This window comes from Onychostruthus taczanowskii, unplaced genomic scaffold (assembly GCF_017590055.1).
Source record: "Onychostruthus taczanowskii isolate IOZ18803 unplaced genomic scaffold, ASM1759005v1 scaffold32, whole genome shotgun sequence".
Classification (NCBI taxonomy): domain Eukaryota; kingdom Metazoa; phylum Chordata; class Aves; order Passeriformes; family Passeridae; genus Onychostruthus; species Onychostruthus taczanowskii.
Genome location: NW_024500572.1, coordinates 2,206,428 through 2,227,542, shown reverse-complemented (window position 1 = coordinate 2,227,542; position 21,115 = coordinate 2,206,428). Strand labels below are relative to the sequence as shown.

The 21,115-nt window shown below is 38.6% G+C and overlaps 1 protein-coding gene across 1 annotated transcript in view; it reads left to right on the top strand.

Annotated features, from left to right (window-relative positions):
• The window catches only part of DNAH10 (dynein axonemal heavy chain 10), a 50,691-nt gene that overhangs the window by 6,046 nt on the left and 23,530 nt on the right, over positions 1-21,115 (top strand). Inside the window, exons 8-42 of the mRNA XM_041410400.1 lie at positions 41-211; positions 862-1,038; positions 1,389-1,514; positions 2,193-2,362; positions 3,072-3,223; positions 3,608-3,772; positions 4,234-4,441; positions 5,314-5,470; positions 6,610-7,086; positions 7,435-7,593; positions 8,136-8,238; positions 8,471-8,649; positions 9,216-9,427; positions 9,725-9,881; positions 10,312-10,545; positions 10,647-10,769; positions 11,537-11,770; positions 12,263-12,486; positions 12,978-13,247; positions 13,331-13,514; positions 13,785-13,919; positions 14,285-14,437; positions 15,007-15,195; positions 15,298-15,444; positions 16,008-16,199; positions 16,359-16,477; positions 16,637-16,795; positions 17,088-17,223; positions 17,334-17,456; positions 17,628-17,762; positions 18,064-18,277; positions 18,523-18,642; positions 19,584-19,729; positions 20,140-20,292; positions 20,581-20,841. Of these exons, the coding sequence (XP_041266334.1) occupies positions 41-211; positions 862-1,038; positions 1,389-1,514; positions 2,193-2,362; positions 3,072-3,223; positions 3,608-3,772; positions 4,234-4,441; positions 5,314-5,470; positions 6,610-7,086; positions 7,435-7,593; positions 8,136-8,238; positions 8,471-8,649; positions 9,216-9,427; positions 9,725-9,881; positions 10,312-10,545; positions 10,647-10,769; positions 11,537-11,770; positions 12,263-12,486; positions 12,978-13,247; positions 13,331-13,514; positions 13,785-13,919; positions 14,285-14,437; positions 15,007-15,195; positions 15,298-15,444; positions 16,008-16,199; positions 16,359-16,477; positions 16,637-16,795; positions 17,088-17,223; positions 17,334-17,456; positions 17,628-17,762; positions 18,064-18,277; positions 18,523-18,642; positions 19,584-19,729; positions 20,140-20,292; positions 20,581-20,841 (6,264 nt within the window). The remainder of the gene's footprint in view (positions 1-40; positions 212-861; positions 1,039-1,388; positions 1,515-2,192; positions 2,363-3,071; positions 3,224-3,607; positions 3,773-4,233; positions 4,442-5,313; positions 5,471-6,609; positions 7,087-7,434; positions 7,594-8,135; positions 8,239-8,470; positions 8,650-9,215; positions 9,428-9,724; positions 9,882-10,311; positions 10,546-10,646; positions 10,770-11,536; positions 11,771-12,262; positions 12,487-12,977; positions 13,248-13,330; positions 13,515-13,784; positions 13,920-14,284; positions 14,438-15,006; positions 15,196-15,297; positions 15,445-16,007; positions 16,200-16,358; positions 16,478-16,636; positions 16,796-17,087; positions 17,224-17,333; positions 17,457-17,627; positions 17,763-18,063; positions 18,278-18,522; positions 18,643-19,583; positions 19,730-20,139; positions 20,293-20,580; positions 20,842-21,115) is intronic.

Genomic DNA, 21,115 nt, shown 5'->3' with positions numbered 1-21,115 from the left:
TCTAAGTGACAGGGTTTCTTTGCTTTCTTCTGTTGTTTAGGATATTGAAGAAAAGATGACAAGATTTATTGATGAATCTTTTACAACCCTTCGATCAGCAGAAACTGCTTTTGACATGCTGTTAAAGTACAAACGTCTCCAGATTCCTGAAACTATTAATAAGCAGTTCATGAAAAAGTTCAGTGTTGTTTTGGAGCAATATTGCAAAGAGGTATTCAATTTAGGGATTTCTTATGCACTACATGAAGTTCTTTACCTAATGAAAATCATAAACCTGTGTATGTCTAAATACCTGTGTGGTGTCATTTACTGTGTAAAAGACTGAAAACTTTTATAAATAAACATGGTAATTGCTCTCCTTTTTTGGGACCAAGTTGGAGAAATAGTCTGGGTAATTTGCTGGAATGTTGGGCACATCTGTATATGTGAGACACTGTGTGGGAACAGGAAGGTGCTCTGAATGCAGCAAGGCTTGTGGCTATTCCTGCACCTTGTAAACAGCAGCTCAACCTTCCTGAGAAAATGGATATTTTATACCTTACAGCTTTCTTGTCATGATCAAGTTCGTGATATGATCAGAAGATGTCATGCATCAACTTTGGAAGGCTAGAATGTATGTTGGGAAGCTTTTTGTATCACCTGTTTTCTTGATATTTCAAAGAAAATTAATCTTAAAAATGAAACATAATTTTACAGAACTTGCTGAAATAATGGCAGTTCTACAAAATAGAGAAATAAAGACAAAATAATTATTTTTATCCTGCTGCTGGAATTAGCTTCAGAACTTGTGCTGTGTATCAGACAGCCATCATAGACAAGCAGTAAGAAAAGGATTCCTTGCAATATTTTATTCTCTTTTAGGTCGAAATTGTTAAGCAAATCTTTGTTGAGAACCTCAAGGATCCACCTCTGTACAAGAACCATCCTCCAGTGGCTGGAGCAATATCCTGGTCCCGATCCCTTTCCCATCGGATCCGACACACCATTACTCGATTCCAAGAAGAAGAGGAGTTGCTTGTCTCTAAACGTGGACAGGAAGTATGTTGGGTCTTTTGGTACTTGATGAAGGAAGAAACACTTGTTATACACTTCTAGAGATGTGAAAATGCTCTAATGTGAGGGGAAGTCCCAAACTGTGCACACAGCAAGCCATGTTAGATGTGAAAACTGGATTGAAACCTTCCCACTGTTTCCCAGAGAGACAGTGATGGAATCAATTACATAATTCAAGAGCCCAAATTCTCCAAATTAATGTCTGCATTAATTACAGGATATTGTTCTCTTATCTAATAAAAACCAGCAACCATATTGAAAGACCATATTAGGACAGGTTAGTTAAACATTTCTCATGATCTTTAAAATGAGTTATACAGAGTTGTCCTTTCTAGGTGCAACAAATATATCTCCAAGTGACCAAGAAAATGGAGGAGTATGAAGCTCAAAAATACCGTCAGTGGAGAGAGAGGGCTGAACACGTGCTTCCATTGCTACTGAAAGATACTCTACTGACTCTTGTCACTGATGGGGCTGCAACAAATATTAATCCAGAGACTTCTGAGCAGGTGAAATGTAGGAAGATTGTGTACCAGGCTTCTCTGAGGGGAAAAATGAAACCTGCTTGATGGTCAGCGAGAATTTTCTGAGAGTAATATTTTAAACACAGATTTGGAAAAATTCTGAGCTGAGAATTGTTTGTGGCCCTTTATAAGATGTAGTTTCTGAATCACCTGGCAAATGATTGAATGTTGTTTCTCTGTGTGTTCTTCTGTGTTGTAGTTCCTGTTAATTTTTAGGTTTTGATACAACATTTTTGGGATGTTGCTACAGTACTTGGGACTGAAGTTAGGTAGAGGCAGGTTTCCAGCAGAGATCTTGCAGAATCCTGTTCCTACTAAACTTCTGTCTGACTGAATTTCCACTGGGATTTCTCTTGTAACTGGTTGCAGCAGTGTGTAAACAGAGGTGTTCTGGTTTGTTTCGTGTGATTGACAACTGAAAAGGTAATTTCTGTGTAATTTCTGAACCAAGAATGCTGAGGCTACTATCAAATTTTAAAGGCATTTCCACAAGCTCTGAATGTCAGTCATTCTGACTATTACAGTCTTCCTTATCAAATATCTTCAAAAGTTCATCTTTCCCTTGTAATGTAAATTTATTGCTCCTCTCTTTTCTGCTGCTTTCTTGTGTTGTAGAGCTCTGCAACAGACGAGCCTGTCACCATCAGGAAAAGTGTCCGCTTCGCTCTGAATTTTTCTCCTGAAATCCAAGAGATTATCACTGAAACCAAGTACATGGAGCAGCTAGGGCTGCCAGTCCCAGAAATGGCAAGATATGTGGCATTACAGGAAGACAAATACCTTAGGTAAGGCTGTAAGAGAATATCTGCTCACATATAGGCTTATTGCTGCCTTTCAAGGGATTTCACTCCAGGAACAGGCCCTGAGTCATCACATTTTGGAAACATGAGACCCCTTAGTGATTATTTTTTTTTTAAGGGTACAATTTCTAATGGCCATGTTGCACTGATCAGCTTTTCTCTGGCACTCTTTGCATCCTTTATGCTTAGGACTGTTATACAAATTAACACCTTGTCCAAACCTGAGAGGAAAATAATTTGCAAAATAATTGTTTCTGACTTTTAGATTTCAGCTCATTTAAACACACTATTGCATTCTTCCTGTACAGCCTTGGATAAGTCAGTTATGTCCAAATTATCACAGACATTTAGCACACAGATGTGCCAATAAGTTCCTAAATGGATTTTAAAGTTCACCTGTTCAGTTCACTAATGCACTGCAAACTGGGGCTGTCTCCATGACTTTCTGAGATGGGGCAGAAGAGGTTTGTCCAACTACTGTTGGAACCATATAAAACTTTTCTTTGTTTTTAGTGGGAAATAAATTACTTTTATAATCAATACCTATTCACTGGTTAGTTCTGCAGATTTTGCATTATATGGAAGTCTGAATAGAACAATGGGAGTTCTCTGCTCTTTGATGGAGTTTGTAGCCATTTTTCCAGAAAATAATAATTTTTGTGTTTTGGTTTTTTTGTGTTTTTTACATCCTTAGGTACACAAATAAATTGAAAATCATGCTGAGTCGCTATCACAAATTAATGGAGATGATGAATGAAGCAGAAACCAAACTTCTTGATCACTATGTCAAAGAACTCTGGAGAATATTGAAAGCAGGACACAAAAGACTCACGTGGAAGTCCGTAGGTAATGGAGATACTGCTTTAAAATGGCCTTAGATGTTTATTTTTCGTTCAAAAAATCTCCTCAGTTCTGCAGTCTATTTTTTATAATGGCAGAACATATGATCCATCCTCTTGCCAGAGGGGCAGAATAGCAGGTTAGACAAACTCTGATCCAGGAGATATTTCTTGTGTTTTTATTATATTTAAAACAGTGGAGATGGTTAGAAACCCTTAGCTAAAAGCTGTAAGGGAGCAAGATGAAGGATTAGCTGAGAAAACATCTAATCTATGATTTTGCAGAACCTTGGGTCATTCTTAGAGATAAAACATATCTGGTTGTGGCCATTTTGATGCATTGATGAAATACTTGTTAAAGAGATAACAAATGGCTCTGATTTATTTCAAGGTATTGGTGAATTTATTGTCCAGTGTACACAAACCATTGGGAGATTAGAGTTACTTGTCCATCAGGTTCATCATATTTCTGAAGACATAAGCAGCAAACTTTGGTCCATAGAATCAACAAATCTGTTTAAGTTTCCACATTCAAAAAATGGTGACAAACGTCCTGGTAAGTCTCTATATTTTCATTTCCAAGCTCTCTGATGTTCTATTTTCCTCTGTGTGCTACTTTGTGGTTTTAGTTGCTAAGATCAGCCCTTGATATTGTTACCAAAACTGGTTATAGTAGTAATTCAGGGTGTAACACAGGATGGAACTGGTTTCCTCAGATGGAAATGGCAGCAAGCTGGCTGTCTGCCAGATCTCTCTGTCACTTGAGTGGGTGATGGATCAAATTTCTTTCAACACTTTATAGTTGTAAAAAAGTTGCTATTAAATAATTGAATCCAATTAAAATCCGTATTTCAGAGGGATGAAATATTAATAAATTAAGCATTAACAAGTTAAGATATTTTTATCATTATGTAAGATCAGTTTCATGTTCACAAATAAAACTCAGGTAATTATTCCAGTGTATAAAACTGTTAGATCTTTTGCAGTTAATAATGCCAGTTTTTGTATCTGTTGCAGAAGCAAAGGAATTTTTTGACTATGTTAAGTGTGAGCAAGCAAAAGATGTGGAACAACTGGTTAGAAAGTATTCTGCAATTCCACAATTGCTAATAGAGGTGGAAAGACGAGTTGCCTATACAGACAGTGGCAAATCTCCAAAATTAGCTTCCTATTATGCATATTGGGAAAATAGGATTTATCAGGTGTTGACACAGTTAATTGTGAAGTAAGTGAATCGTTTGCTTTAATGGGTTTCCAGTCATCTTCAGGTACTCCTGGATCTGTTGATAAGTGTGTGTACTGACATTCTGTTTGAAACCATCAGTGACTTAGGATTTGTGGAAGATTTGTATTTCTACTGATTTTTTTCTCATGAAGAATGGAGAACTGAAAACAAGGTACAGAAGAAACCCAGATTCTGAAAAAATTAATATTGGCATGTTGTTGGCAGAATAGAGAAATAACACACCTTTGCTGCAACGTGTGTAGTTGCACTTCCCTGGTTTATCTCTAAAATCCAGGTTTTGTTCTCTTAAAGAACATGATTTTCAGCACTTGGTGTCTGGGTGCCAGGTGCCTCCCTGTACTGCATGGGACACGAGTCCAAGAACAAAGGATTTACTTGTTCTGCACTGGCTGAGGCCAGTGCTGGAGCAAGGAATTATACAGGCTTCCCTTACAAGCAAGGTGTTATTGCAATACAGCATTGCAGCTCTATTGTAATATTATCTAAGCTTCCCAACCATCTCTTCCCATCATCCATGTTCTGTGATCTGATCCATGCTCAGATCTCTTTGCCATGATTGCTTGTCTGGGCTCTTGTAGTGAAGTTGACCACAGTTGCTGCATCCTTTTGCACCAAAATACCTCCATTCATTCCTTCCAGCAGCTTCTTTTAGCAAGTCAAGCTTTTGCATTAAATCAGTTTAGTGGGACAGTTTTTCTCCCAGACACACCAGTGTTTCCAGCTGGGATCAATGATAACTCAGCTTACAGATCTAAGCATACACTTGAAAATTGCAGTCTTTCTAGGGGCATTTTTTTGGGGGGCAGCACCTGATTATTTCTATCTTTGATGCTGGTTTTTTCCTTTCTCAGGAATTTACAGGCTTTTAATGCAACTGTTCTTGCAAATGTGCCACTGTTACAAATAGAAGCTGTTTTGTCTGTTCCTGAGATAACCCTGCAACCTAATGCCAGTGAGATTGAAAAAATGACTATGCAATCTATCCAAGACTGTGTTGAGATCACTAAGGTGATTTTTGATAAAGATTTCTTTTTGTTTCCAGAGTTTGCTTGTGATTATAATGAACTTATCTTATTTTATGCTTGTGTAAGCATAAGTGTCAAAGGGGAGGTTCATATTGCTTTATCTTGAAATCAAAATATCCAGTACATTGTTGTAATTGTACAGACTGTCCTAATTTTACAAACTGATGATCAAGGAAAAAAAAATTTTACTTAGGTAAAATTGTTGATGACTTTTTAGCAGTTTTGGCAGTGTAAGGACATGATTTGGTTCTATAAATCAGCATATATCAGAAGGAAGTACTTCTCATATTGCACTGCAGATGTTGCTTTCTGATGTATGAATAAGCTGGTGGAATAAGGAACATGAGTGACCTCCTCTACATTATATTACATTAGAAGCAGCAGAAAAAAACAGTTCAGAAAATGTTGGAGAAAGGCATCTAGGACAGCAAATTACCTAGATTAGGTATCTGACTTAACTGGCAATGATGTAACAATATTTTCCTGCAAAAATAGTTTCACACTGAACTGCTTTCCTGAAAAGAAGCCAAATAATGTGACAGTGTTCCTGCCCTCTGCTGATGGACAAATGATTCCAGATGTCACTTTAAATGAATAAATTTAGTTTAAATGTGCTTTTTGTGCTCAGGTTTGCTGTTGTTCTCTACTGCTGCATTCAGACTGTTTGAGCCAATACCTTTTCCTCTCTGTCATGCTATAATCAAAAGAGATTTTAGAAGCAGATTGAGTAATGCATGGAAGAGTTTTGTTAGGATGAAATGAACTCTTCTCAAGTTGATGGGAAAGTGTGATCTTTTTTTGCTGTCAGAAAAACAATTGATTTGAGAAGTCATTGATACCACTTCCTACTTTGTGTACTAAATAATGGTGAACTCCTTCACTGAAAGGGAAGAAAGCATTGGAACAGGCTGCCCAGGGAGGTGCTGGAGTCACCATTCCTGGAGGATGTGTTGATGTGGCACATGAGGGCATGTGTGATTTAGTGGGTGACTTAACAGTGCTGGACTGCTTGGACTCAGTGATCTTAGAGGGCTTTTCAACCCAGCTGATTCTATGAATGATTTAAATGAATTGATTCAACAAGGCAACTGTTTTTTTGACCCTGTCTTTAAACCTCTGCAGCACTTCATACGATGGATGCACGGTACGTGTATTGAGTGCCCTCCTCAGCACGTCAGGGTGGATGAAGTTGTCACTTTCAGCTTTTACAGTGATGTCTCCCAGAGCCCTCTGGTAATTGAACAGGCTGTTCTCATCACTCAGAATGTCCAAAACCTCCTGGCATCTCTCAGGAAGTGTTTGAACCAATGGAATAAGTATGACCTGCTGTGGAAATCAGACAAAAGTGCAGTCCTGGACCGTTTAGCTGCAGAAAAGCCTCGCTATGTTGTCTTTGATGAGCACTTGCAGTTCTATATGAAGGTAGCTCAGGAAGTGACTCAATGTCCCTTGATTAAAGATGAACAATTTATCAGGCTTCAGCTGGCTCCTTTAGCCTCTGCAGTGCAGGAGAATGCTAAAAGCTGGATGATGTCACTTGGGAAGTTACTTAATAAATTAGCAAGGGAGGAACTCTTCAGCCTTCAAGATGAGATTCAGGTAGGTGTTTTCAGTTTGGTTTTTTTGTTATCTTTTTCACATAGACTAAGAAATGAATCTGGCATATTATTTGTGTTTTGTGTTTGACTCATTGTAATTCTGACAATTGCTTTCTCAGTGTTGATTCTGGAAAGGGTCTTTACCTTTTACAGAAATTATCAGATAAAGTTTTGGGTGTTTTTTTATTTTTTTTTTTTTTTTTTTTTTTTTTTTTTTTTTTTTTTTATCTTTTTCACACAGACTAAGAAATGAATCTGGCATATTATTTGTGTTTTGTGTTTGACTCATTGTAATTCTGACAATTGCTTTCTCAGTGTTGATTCTGGAAAGGGTCTTTACCTTTTACAGAAATTATCAGAGAATCTGAATAGACCCCCTGAAACCCTGGATGATCTCAGAGTTGTCCTGAGTGCATTTGGAGTGATCAGAGACATTGCTGTTGAGGTGGAACTGAGATACTTGGACATTGGGGAGAGATACAGAACTCTTGCATTGTACAATATTCCAGTAAGTGCATGTCTCATCAAACCTTTCAGATCTGAGCTAAAGGCACAAATGCCTCACCTGTGAATGAAGAAATGTTTTCCTTTTAAGATGTGTTACAGAATTACAGTGTTGTTGAGGTTTGAAGGGATGTCTGGAGACTCTGTAGTCCCTACTCCTTTCTCAAATCACTATGCCCACTTTAAAATGGACATATGGCATGTGTTTAGATCTGATTAAGGTCACTTCAGTATTGGTTTTGTGTTTTGCAAATTTGTAATGTGAGCACATATTCCTCACTTTCTTGTGGAAGTGTGTGTCTATTTGTGTCTTGTGAGAGGTGCTACTTGTTTTGTTTTAGGTACCTGAAGAAGAGCAAGAGAAGTCTGACAGTCTGAGGGAAGTGTGGGAGACTCTCCTTATGGAAGCAGCAGAAATCACTCGCAACCTAGATTGTAAAGGAGGTGTAAAAGAAGCATTCATAAAGGTAATACTTGTAATCAGTACAGAAAACAATTAGAAATGGAAACTATTTAATAGAACTGTTTAGATGATGTTCTTTTTAGGTGACAGAGCAACAAATTGCGGACTACAGCAAAGAGACAGAAGATTTTTTACAGAAACTCTTGACTGAGGGGCCTGGTGTTGTTGAGGATGACCTTGATAAAGGTAAATGGACTAATGTGTGTGAAGTGATGTTTTGAAAATATTAGTCTTTGGACAATTCAAATTTTATGTAAAACAAGAAAATTATGCTTTCATTATTAATATACAAACTCATCAGCTGGGAATGTGAACATTTTTAGTTCTGGAACATCCACAGACTATATGCAAATTCTGTCTTATTTCCCATGATGATCCCTGTGATGATTTATCTGGAAAAATCCCTCTCCTTTTTCAGGACTAGAACTCATGGCTATGTTTGAAAAAGAATTAGAGAAATTGGAAGAAAGGCAGCGGGAACTGGGCAGTGCTGAGAAACTTCTGGGCTTGCCAGGAACAGTGTACCCAAACTTAATAAAAGCCCAGCAAGATGCAAAAGCTATGAAGCAAGTCTATGACATTTATGCAGAACAAAAAGTGAGTGTCACATTGAGCCTGCAGGGACACATGCCTGTCCATGCACAGACACACAGCAAAGATGGGGACAAAAGAAGGGGTTGCATTGCCCCCTGGTTACTGTCAACTCTGAAACCTTTGCATGAAATAATCTATGCCCTGTGAAATGAATTTAATATCATTAGTCCAGCACTATCAGTGTCTCCATGGTGGACCAAACAAATCCTCTCATCAGATGGGAACAGACTTCTCCCAGCCTCTAATAACTGTTGAATGGCATTTTACTGCACATGGTTCCTGATCAGTTCAGTGAAGCTACTTTTGGATATAGGATGTGTGCAGGTGACAGTGGGTATCTCAGGCTTTAACTATTTGTTAAGAATTTAAATGCCCTGTAAATTATGGTCCTGTTCTCCATATTACCTCTTTACTATTTTTTATGCAAGTGATTGTGTTTGGCTATGAATCTGTCTCAGACATTAACTTGTCTCTCCCTATGTTTGTAAAATGTTAATACAATTACGTTTTGAGGGTCAAAACTAAAAGTAATTTGACTTTTTTCCCCTTCTTAATGTCCTTGTTTGCAGGCAGCTAAAGAGAAATGGTCTCAGACACTCTGGATAAACCTCAATGTCAAGGTTCTTCAGGATGGAACCGAAGGATTTCTGAAAGCTGTTCGGAAGCTGCCCAGACAAGTGCGTGGCATGGCAATATGTAAGCAACTGGATAAAAAACTGAAGGCTTTTCTAAACTCCATTCCTTTGCTGCTTGATTTGAAAAATGAAGCTTTAAGAGAAAGGTTTGTTTTGATTTATTTATATCCCTATATATAGAAGTATTTGATGTGTTTTGTTAGAATTTTCACTTTCCATTACTGGGGTCATGCCATGTCCTGGAGCTTGGAAATTGATTTCTGCCTAGTGAACTTGTGTAATAGCATGAAAGGTGCTGCAGTGACAGGGATAATTTATTTATTCAGACTAGTAGTTCTTATTTAAACAGCAGAATACTAAGCATAAGTTCATTATTATATGTTACAGTTGTTTTTGTTTTTTACTGTATTATGGTGTTAAACTGATATGTCAATTTAAAACAGACATTGGGAAGACCTTATGGAGAAAACAGGAACAAGGTTTGAAATGAAAACAGAAACATTCACTTTGGAAAATATGTTTGCCATGGAACTTCACAAACACACCGTAGTTATCAGTGATATAGTTGGAACTGCTATTAAAGAACTTGGCATTGAGAAGGTAATGTATTGGATTATAGAATCATAGTAAAACTAGAAAGACAAAGATGACAACAATCAATTTTATTTAAGATTTTTAAATTGGCATGACTGCAAGTTTGGCCATCTTCAGGGAGCTGCCCTGAGGTACATGAGCTAGGATTTATAGCTCTGTTAATGAGCTCCTACTGGCACAGGATCCTTGCAGAAATGGATTTGGCAGCAGCATATTGGATTCTATGATTACAATAAGAAAGTTTGTCCTATGAAAATGGATCTGAAGAAGGATCAATTCTCTTGCTATCATTCTTTGAAATAGATTGCTTCTTTATAAACCAGAGTTAGAAAATCAGCAAAAATTTAGCTGGGTTAGCTGTTTCATTTTTTTGGTAAGATTATAGACCTCTAGTTTTTGAAGACTGAAATATACATCTTTTTCTGTTCACTTTCAGGGAATTAAGGAAATAATAGAAACGTGGGAAAACATGAAATTCCCTGTAGAAGTGTACACCAAAGGCACCGAGACACGAGGCTTTATTCTGGGATCTGTAGAGGAAATTTTAGAGACTCTTGATGACAACAATGTCAATCTTCAGAGTGTTTTGGGCAGTCGCTTTGTGGGTCCTTTTCTTTCAACTGCTCAAAAATGGGAAAAAACTCTGTCATTGATTAGTGAAGTAAGCGAGGTAGGAGGAAAATGCTGGACTAAATAATTCATGTTTGTTATTTGTAATCCAAATTTTCCATTGTATTTCTGTTTCCTCTGATGGTAACATTTGATTCATAGATCTGGATATCAGTTCAGAGAAAATGGATGTACCTGGAGAGCATTTTTGTTTCTGGAGATATCAGATCACAGCTTCCAGAAGAAGTCAAGATATTTGACCGTGTAGACCAAATGTTTAAACAGGCAAGTAACTGACTTGTGATCAGCATATTTAGTACATTTTACTTCCAGTTCCGTAGTTACTTATAGTCTTTTGTGACATGTAATAATACTGAGAATGATGTGCTATAATTAATTGAATATGAGATTAGGGATCCCAGGAATTTTCTGGTTTACTTCACATCTGTCATAACCAGAAGACTTCTCCTGATTTAGCTAAGATGGGCAGATGTGAGATCTTTGGCTGGCAGCATGGAGGAGGCAGAATCTCCTTTTCCTTCCATTGTTTACAACTTTTTACTTTTACCTTGATAAGAAGAAGCTTAGATGTGTTCCTGTTGATTGAGGACCTGTGTTCATGCTAAAAAGGCTTTCCTGCTTCATGCCACTGTTTCCATAGTGGACACATATTCCTGGTATGGATATGGCTTACTTACTTTCCCATGTGCAAAACTGAGAGAGTACTGTGATTTTGAAATATGATGTTTGATCACTCCTTGAAGTACCATTGTGTACAGGAGCAGAGTCAGGTATGTGCTTAAGCTGGTCTGATTGGGGATACAGGCTTGTTTGGCTTACACTTGCTTTTACAGTTGTATCTCCATAAACACACTACCTTCATGTTTTCATACAGCACTGCAGCACCACAAAACCATTTCAAAACCTTTAATTCACTTCTATAAGGACCTGTACTGCTTGTGCTGTTTGCCTGCTTTGTCATTAATTAAATATAATTTATTATAACCTATTGCTGTTCAACATTTTCTAAACTCCCTTTTCTCCCTGTATAGATAATGGAAGAAACTGTAAAAGACCCAATAATAAAAAATTGCTGTGAAGTCCCAAATCGTCTGTCAGACCTCCACCATATAAACAATGTGCTGGAGAAATGCCAGAAAAGCTTGAACGATTATTTGAATTCCAAGAGAAATGCTTTCCCGAGATTTTTCTTTATATCTGATGATGAATTGCTCAGTATCCTTGGCAGCAGCAGTGCACTCTGTGTACAGGAGCACATGATAAAGGTACAATGTCTGGCTTTCCACAGTGCCTTGTGCTTTTAGATGCTTTAAAAAGTTTAACAGACTGTACTGTATATGCTCATAAGGATGCATTAATATTTTTTGCATGCAAGGAGAATCTTGGCAGCATCTTGGAGAAGCTTCTAAATAACCAGATCAAATCTGCACAGTCTCTGCTGCCTCTCACACTGGTTGGTAGCAATTATGGAGAGGAACATTCAAGATACACCAGTGATCTTTCATTAAAGAACTTCCCTCATAGATTGTAGCTCCTCTTAGCTCTTATTTTCTAGAAAAAAAAAAAATCAATGTAATTTGGGCCTGATTATTTGTTTGTTATTCTGCAGTTCTGCTGCTGGGCTATACATCAGCATTTGTGTTTGTTTACTTAGGAGTCAGATCCATCTCTCTGGAGGAGAGCTGGGGCTGCATACACTTACATTTGGAGGCTTTGTTTCTAAAATGCCGGTGAATTTCTTTGTTGGTGCATTTCAGATGTTTGATAATGTAGCCTCGCTGAGGTTCAGGGACGGTGACAATGACGAGAAGATTGCCACAGCCATGATCTCAGCTGAGGGGGAGGTGATGGGCTTCCGGCAGGACGTCCCTGCTGTGGGCAGAGTGGAGAACTGGATGACAGTAGTGCTGGAGGAAATGAGACGGACCAACCGACGCCTCACCAAGGAAGCCATTTTTCGATATTGTGAAGACAGAAGCAGGTGAAACAATCAGTGCCAAGGATAACACAGATAACCTGATGTGTTAGTGATATAGAAAAGTTAAGGCATAATTATACAATTCCTGCGCAATTTAGTCTGTATTTCTCTGTGTGGAGGGATACAAATACATTCACATGTACTATTTTAACCAACCATGAAGAATGCTTAATCTCTCGTATTTATTTTCCTAAATCTTGAGTTTTATTTTTGGTGTTGTGTGTTGAGTAAGTTTTTCTCACAATGAATACCTCTTGGAAATTTTATATCTGGAACAAACAGCTTTTATATCAGAATATTTCTTAGGCTTTTGAAATCCCCCAGGTTACTTTGATAGAATTCTGTATATCTCTGAAAAGTTTGGCTTGTGTTGTAGCTGTTGCAGGTACAGGAGAAACCTCTTTTTTGTTGTTGTGGGTTTTTTTTTCCTTTCCTGATCAGCTACTTAAAATAAACAATAACTCAGCCTCCCTCACTGTATGTGTTTTCCCTAGGGTTGATTGGATGTTGCTCTTCCAAGGCATGATGGTGCTTGCTGCTAATCAAGTGTGGTGGACTTGGGAGGTAGAGGATGTCTTTCGGAAAGTGAAAATGGGAGAAAAGCAGGCAATGAAATTTTATGCTAAAAAAATGCATAAGCAAATTGATGATCTGGTTACCCGCATTATGACGCCCTTGAGCAAAAATGACAGGAAAAAATACAACACTGTTCTCATCATCGACGTGCACGCCAGAGACATCATCGATATATTCGTCAGAGACAGGTAAGCACCACCTCACCTCCAGCAAACACCAGATCTGGGAGTTGCACTGCCCTCCTTTTGGCTCACGTGAGCTCTGTGTGCAGCATTCTGCAGGCTCAGGAGTTCGAGTGGGAGAGCCAGCTGCGGTTTTACTGGGAGCGCGAGCCGGACGAGCTGATGGTGCGGCAGTGCACCGGCGCCTTCTGCTACGGCTACGAGTACATGGGGCTCAACGGGCGGCTCGTCATCACCCCGCTCACCGACCGCATCTACCTCACCCTCACACAGGTGCACCCTCAAGGACATTGTGCTAACAAGCCCCTGTTGTACTTAGGCACATCCTGGTTTTATTGCCTCTGCCTGCTGCGTCCCAGTGTGAACGCTAAGGTGTTTGAAATCAGTTGTGACATCCTTCTCACCTCATTGCTGCAAAGACAATGTAGAAGGCGTTCACAAAGTTTAAAGTTTTTTGTACCCAAGGATTCATTTGTGGTTTTGTTACCAGCCTAGCATAAATCTAATTCGAGCTGTGCTTTGCTTTTTGGTTTGTCTTCAAAGGCTCTGTCGATGTTTTTGGGAGGAGCACCAGCAGGGCCAGCGGGTACAGGGAAGACAGAAACAACCAAGGATCTGGCCAAAGCACTGGGCTTGTTGTGCATAGTGACAAACTGTGGAGAAGGCATGGACTTCAAAGTAAGAGCTAAAGATCTGTGTTCTCTGATAAAATGCCAATTTCTGCTCTTTATCAGTGCCCAGGATCAGGACATACTCTGAACTTCTACATAAGTATCTCCCTTAGAGATACCACGCTGTTTGATGATTAAATTTAGTAAAAAGTGTCGATTTTGAATAAATTCCTGAAGGAATTTCGGGCCTTTTCAAGAAGGGGAGCAATGACTGTATGGTATGTGTTTAAGTTTATGATAGGCAATCTGCACTTGGCAAGTAATTATTAGAGGTTTATCCACCATTAAGTATTTTAGCGTGTTCCAAAGTTTTTTGACGCTGAATGTTTTATATAGTCACTGCTGAGAAGTTTTTCTTGTTGCTCCTTTTAGGCAATGGGTAAAATTTTCTCAGGCCTCGCCCAGTGTGGTGCATGGGGATGCTTTGATGAATTCAATCGCATCGACGCTTCCGTGCTTTCAGTCATTTCTTCCCAGATTCAGACGATCCGAAATGCTTTAATGAATGGGTGGAAAAGATTTCAGGTAAACCTTAAAAAAGAGGAGTAATTGTGAAGGCTAATCTTGGTTTTCAGAGCAAGATACAGGGTTAGACCCCATCATTAGATCAAAGGGCTGGTGCTTCTGTTTTTTATTTGTGCTGAACATTTCAAACTCCTGAGTATGTACTTTCGGCTTGAAAGTTAAATCCTTGCTGATTGCCTAATCCTTTGCTAGGTGGTTCCTTTGTGAAGTGAGATAAAAGTGATCTTAATAGGATAATAGCAAGTAAATGGGGTAATATTCTAGTAGTAATGAGGAACAGCCGTAATTTAACCTGATGTGGATTGTGAGGCTTTATTTACTGAGGCTTTATTTACTGATGCTTATTGGAATTAAAACAAGTCAGACAGAAAATTTGAGGCTTGTAAAATATCTTAAAGAAAGTGCATTCATCCCATTGTTTGTATCACAATGACTTTCTAATGCTAAAATTTTAGCACTTTGTCCTAAGTGGGTGCCCCAGTATTATTGGTTTTCTCTTTGAGTAAATAGTATTTTTTTTTTTTTTAGTTCCTGATTCACATTGTTCTAATGTTTTCTTCTGCCTTTAGTTTGAAGGACAGGAGATTTCCCTTGACAGCCGTATTGGCATTTTCATTACAATGAATCCTGGTTATGCTGGTCGGACTGAGCTCCCTGAGTCTGTAAAAGCTCTCTTCAGGCCTGTGGTTGTTATTGTACCAGATCTTCAGCAGATCTGTGAAATAATGCTGTTTTCTGAAGGCTTCCTTACAGCAAAGGTAAGAACATTCTATTGTTACCCATACCCATGTACCCACTCATGTTTGCATGGCCAGTAGCAATGTCCACATTTGTGATCATTTAATTTAAATATCAAACAGGTCCTTGCCAAAAAGATGACAGTGCTGTACAAGTTGGCAAGGGAACAGCTTTCTAAACAACATCACTATGATTTTGGACTGCGGGCCCTTAAGTCAGTGTTGGTAATGGCTGGAGAATTGAAAAGAGGATCAGCAGACCTCGATGAGGTAGATTTGCTGCTTAGTTACCTTGGGCATATAATCTTTTTTTCATTAGAAAGGTAATGTGTTTCTCCATCTGATGTAGTTTGTCTGGTTTGGAAATAGGAACATTGGTGTTATTTGTCTTATTATTTCCCTTTGTTCTTACTGAGTTTCTTTGTGCTTTCTGCCAATAGAACTTCAGTCAAAGTAGGGAAATCTATGGAAAATGAGATATTTTCCTGCTTGTTAAGTCCAGGATGTAAATAGCCAGATGAATATCTCTGGATTACTAGCAAAACTGGTTTTTGAGCAGTGAGTGCTCCAGCTCAGGGAAGCTGTGGTGTGGGCCACTGCAGCCATTTGGCATTTGAATAACATGGTAGAAAAAGGCAGTATATTATTCTTAGTTATGCTTAATCCATATAAAATAACCTCTGTTGTTTCCACTAGGAACTGATGACAAAAAAACATTCTAAAAGCTGCACTGAAATAATTGAGCAATAGTTTTTAAAGATTTAAAGTCCTGAAGTACCTCATTTTAGCTGATAAGTATTTGGTAAAGATTGATTTTGCTATGTTTTGTCTAGGATGTTGTACTAATGAGAGCTCTGCGAGATATGAATCTTCCTAAATTTGTGTTTGAAGATGTACCTCTCTTCCTTGGCCTAATCTCTGACCTGTTTCCTGGCCTGGATTGCCCTCGAGTCCGCTACCCTGACCTTAATGATGCTGTAGAACAAGTGCTGGAAGAACGGGGTTATGTTGTTCTGCCAGTCCAGGTATAAAAAATGTTAATTGCTTGAGGTTTTGTAGCAAATGTGAGGTTGTAGGTGCATTGTTGCACCCTGGAGTGGATCCAGGAAAAGTTATCTGATATAGACCTAAACTTGTCCACAGAGTTATGACAGTAATCTACTGAATCCATGTTTATTTTTCAGGTGGATAAAGTAGTTCAGATGTATGAGACAATGTTAACTCGTCACACTACAATGGTGGTTGGACCTACTGGAGGTGGCAAGACAGTTGTTATTAAAACCTTGTGCCAGGCCCAAAACAAGTGAGTGTAGAATGTGAACCAGGCTGTAAAATAGCACAGTCTGTATTACTCAGCCCTGTCCAGCCATGACAGAATCAAGAGCTGCCCAGAGTATTTGCTTGGATTAACATGAGATGATAGTGTGACATTTTACTATTGCTTTTTTTGCTGTATCTTTAGGCTGGGATTATTGACAAAGCTTTACACACTGAACCCTAAAGCTATGAGTGTGATTGAGCTGTATGGGATCCTTGACCCTGTCTCACGAGACTGGACAGATGGAGTCCTGTCAAACATTTTTCGGGATATCAACAGACCCACTGACAAGAAAGAGCGAAGGTAGGCAGCTAGGAATCACAGTGGTGGTTTTGAGATCCTGGGGTTTACAGCAATTAAAAAAAAATTAGATGGCACTATTTAAAAAAACAAATGCTAAATGAATAGAAAATGTCCAGAAGTCTTTCTGTCTCCTGTGAGTTTCTAGTCTCAGTAAAACTATGCAATTATAAAATATGAATGGTAGACTTCAAAATACCTGGACTGACAATGACACCATTGTTGACAGTTCTGAATTCAGAAATATGTTAGGAAAATCAGACATCAGTCAGTGCCCCATGGCTCTTGTACACAGGTACATTCTCTTTGATGGAGATGTGGATGCTCTGTGGGTTGAAAACATGAATTCTGTCATGGATGACAACAAGTTACTGACCCTGGCAAACGGGGAGAGGATTAGGCTTCAGGCACACTGTGCTCTGCTGTTTGAGGTAAGAAATGATTGTACCATTTAATACACAGGAGGGGTTAGATACAGATGGGGCTTCAAAGCCTGAAAAGCAGTTACTGATTACCTTTATCATGTATGATTCCTTTATAGGTTGGAGACTTACAGTATGCATCTCCTGCCACAGTATCCCGCTGTGGAATGGTTTTTGTAGATCCTAAAAATCTGAGATATGAGCCCTACTGGCAAAAGTGGGTTAAAAGAAGAGAAAATGAGGTGGGAATTTCTGCATTTGTTCACAGTGTTTGTATTGAACTGTGTAGACAGTCTTTGGTAGAATTGATTCCTTCAAGAACAATCATATCTGGTCAGCCAGGTATTGATGGGAAGCTCTGCTGTCAAAATATTTCTTTCCAGCTGAACTATTGTCTTTTTTGTGTTCCTTAGGAAGAGAAAGTGGAATTAGATCGTCTCTTTCAAAAGTACGTGCCTTACCTTATTGATATGATTATAGAGGGAATTGTGGATGGCAAACAGGAACGAAAGCTGAAGACCATTATTCCTCAAACAGATCTAAATATGGTAAGAAACAGAGAATAAAGATTGAACATGTTTAACTAAGAAGAAAATGGAATGATGGGGAAAGTAAAATCTTCCCAAAGACAGAACAGGAGAGTCTCTGCTGAAATACCAGTTTCCTACTGATGAGCACACAGAGACACCAAACCAATCTCCACCTAACAATGCTCTTCTACTGAACTTAACACATACAGCAGTAGATCCACCTGTGTGAGCAAAAGGCCAGCTATCAGCTGAAAACTATTAAGAGTTTTCATGCATCTAAAGGGCAATTTTCTTTACAGATTTGTCCTTTTTCCAACAGACCGTGCAGTTGACTGTGATGCTGGATGCTCTACTTGAACAGCCTGAAAATCCTGATGTTCTGGAGTGTATTTTCTTGGAAGCTTTGTATTGCTCCTTAGGTGCTTCTCTTCTTGATGCTGGGAGAATTAAATTCGATGAAAACGTTAAACGTATTTCCTGCATGACTATTGTTCAGGGTGAGGACGTGCTGGCTAAGCCAGGGGAGCTGCCAGGTAAGATCTTGTCATAATTTAATCTGAATGCCACTCGCTGTAATAGAAAAGTGTTAGTTTTCATGAAGGTGCTAGAGTAGAAGAATTTTGGTTTATTACTTAGTGGGTTAAATGACTTGTAAATAGAACAAAGTGTTGCCCAACTTGGTCTATAATCTTACCCTTCATTTTCATCTCAATCAGATTGTTTTCTTAGGAAATATTTCAGTGTCCTAAAAACCTTGCAGTTGCTTAATGGTTTGCAGGTCAGCTGTCAACTTTGTATGACTTCCATTTTGATGTATCTCAAAAAAAGTGGGTACCTTGGATGCAACTTGTTCCTGAGTATATTCATGATCCTGAAAGGAAATTTCTTGACATTCTAGGTGAGTATAAGATAAAATAGAGTGATGATGTGCTTTTAATTCATAATGTGCCACCACTGAGTGCATGGCCTCTTAAAATGACACATCCTTATTCTGTGCTGAAGGTCATCTGCTCAGGTTCAGTTTCTTGTGATGGCACAAATCAGTTTCTTTAGTTCTTTCATAGTAATTTAGCAGTCATAAAGTTGGTGTTTACAGCATTGTGTAGTAAAAAAGCGAAGAAAGGATGAAAGCACTTTTCAGTCAATAAAGCTTATTTAGAAGCTAATAATGCCTTTTAAAAGCTGGAATAGCAGAAGATTCACTCTTCACTCTGCTCTTTCTGGTAGTTTGCTCTACCAGAAATTCTAGGAAAACATCAGCTTGTGGTTCAGGTATTCAGTAGATAAACATTACATTCTTAGGGCTGCTATTGGTTGTTACTTGAAGCATTGCCTAATGGTGCTTTTCATAGTTAAAGACAAATTCGGGCACATTAATATACAGTGATACTGCAGCAAGCACAGGTTAACTCCTTGACATGAGAGATAAATTTATGATCTCTGAAGTTGCTCCAAATGCAGGCAATTCATGTAGAAAAAAATTCATATCTGTAGAGTTCTGGGAAAATGCTTATGATCCAAATAAATCCTGATTATATCCTTGAAATGGGGATTAAATGGAGCTTAATCAAACCATGGCCCTCCTATATGAAAGATAACTTCTTTTTTTAGTCTATATATATGGAAGAAAAGATCCCAATGACAAAGACTGAAAAGAGATGGTTAAGCAATTAAAATTTTCTTTCAGCATTGTTAGTGAATTGATAATTCAGATTATGTCTTTGTGCAAGTGCATGTTAATACCTTGAGAGTGTGTTCCAGCACTATTCTATAAATATAAATCCCCCAGCTGTAGTGCATTTTAATTTAGCCAGGGATTGTGTTCCTGCTCTTTTTCAGTGCCCACAGTGGATACCACACGCACTGCTTGGTTACTGGGACAGATGGTAAAAGTGAAACGTCCAGTTGTTCTTGTAGGTGAATCGGGTACATCTAAGACAGCAACTACACAGAACTTCCTAAGCAATCTGGACAAAGACCTTAATGTATGTGTGAGGCATTTTGCCCTGTTTCTGAAGCTGCATTTTCATTCTTTGCCCTTGTGTAAAATTTGCATTGTGAAGCCTGAGTCTGTGGGTTGCAATATTGACTAGGGTAATGTGACTGCAACCTCCAGACCCAAAGTGTGTGGCTGATTTGAAAATCCTTCCAGATCAAAGATGTTTTGTCCTCTTTTACCTTGTACAGACTCAATTATATAAAGTAAAAATATATTGTCAAAGTGCTATGGGCAGGCTTACTTTTCTTTGTCACATGTAATTCAAGTGAGTAGTGGACCTGAGCAGCATTTCCTGTATGTCTGACAGCTAATATAAAAAATATTTTTGAATACTCTGATTGAAAAAAACCCCAGCAAAACAGGTTAGAATCCATTCTTATCATCTCCTGTTTGCAGCTGGTGCTGGTAATTAACTTCTCTTCTCGTACAACATCCATGGACATTCAGAGAAACCTGGAGACAAACGTAGAAAAACGAACTAAGGACAGTTTTGGCCCTCCCATGGGAAAACGTCTCCTTGTGTTCATGGATGATATGAATATGCCAAGGGTAAGCTGTCAATATTTTTGCCAGGTATTATAGAAACATTTAGGGTGGTACTGATATCCTTCCAATCACAAGTTCAGTGTGCATTTAATTTGTCTCAGAGAAGAGGCACTTTTCCCAGAGGAGACACTGGGATGAGTGTTCACAAACAGTGCCAGAGCTTTACAAATTGTCCCTTAGTCCCTGTAATGTTCTCCTGAGAATGGAACCCAATATTCCCACACTGAAAGCAGTAATTGATGAGGTGATGTACTGTGCTCTGATGTGTCCTGACTCTTGTGTATCCTGCAGGTTGATGAGTATGGCACACAACAACCCATTGCCCTGCTGAAGCTGCTGCTAGAGAAAGGTTTCATGTACGATCGTGGTAAAGAGATGAACATTAAATTTCTTCGAGACCTGGGTTTTGTTGCTGCCATGGGCAAAGCTGGAGGAGGTCGGAATGAAGTTGACCCTCGATTCACCTCACTCTTCAGTGTTTTTAACGTCCCTTTTCCTTCTGAGCAATCACTGAATTTGATCTACTTCTCCATCCTGAAAGGCCACACTGCGGTAATTTCACTGTTTTTAAAGGATTACTCAACAGGTGTATCATTTTTAAATAGGCATTTATTTCTACGTTGTTGCAAGACCTGAAATCTTTGTTACCTTTTTTTTTTTTTTTTTGTACCTAGAATCTCACACAAACCTTTTCTTTCCCCTTCTCTTTCTCAGTGGATTTTACATTGTTTAGATAAGTTCTTGTGTAATATGTAAACATTCAAGCTAGCATATAATTTATAAACCTGGGGCTTTTCTTTTGTTGAAATGTGTGAATGACTTGGTT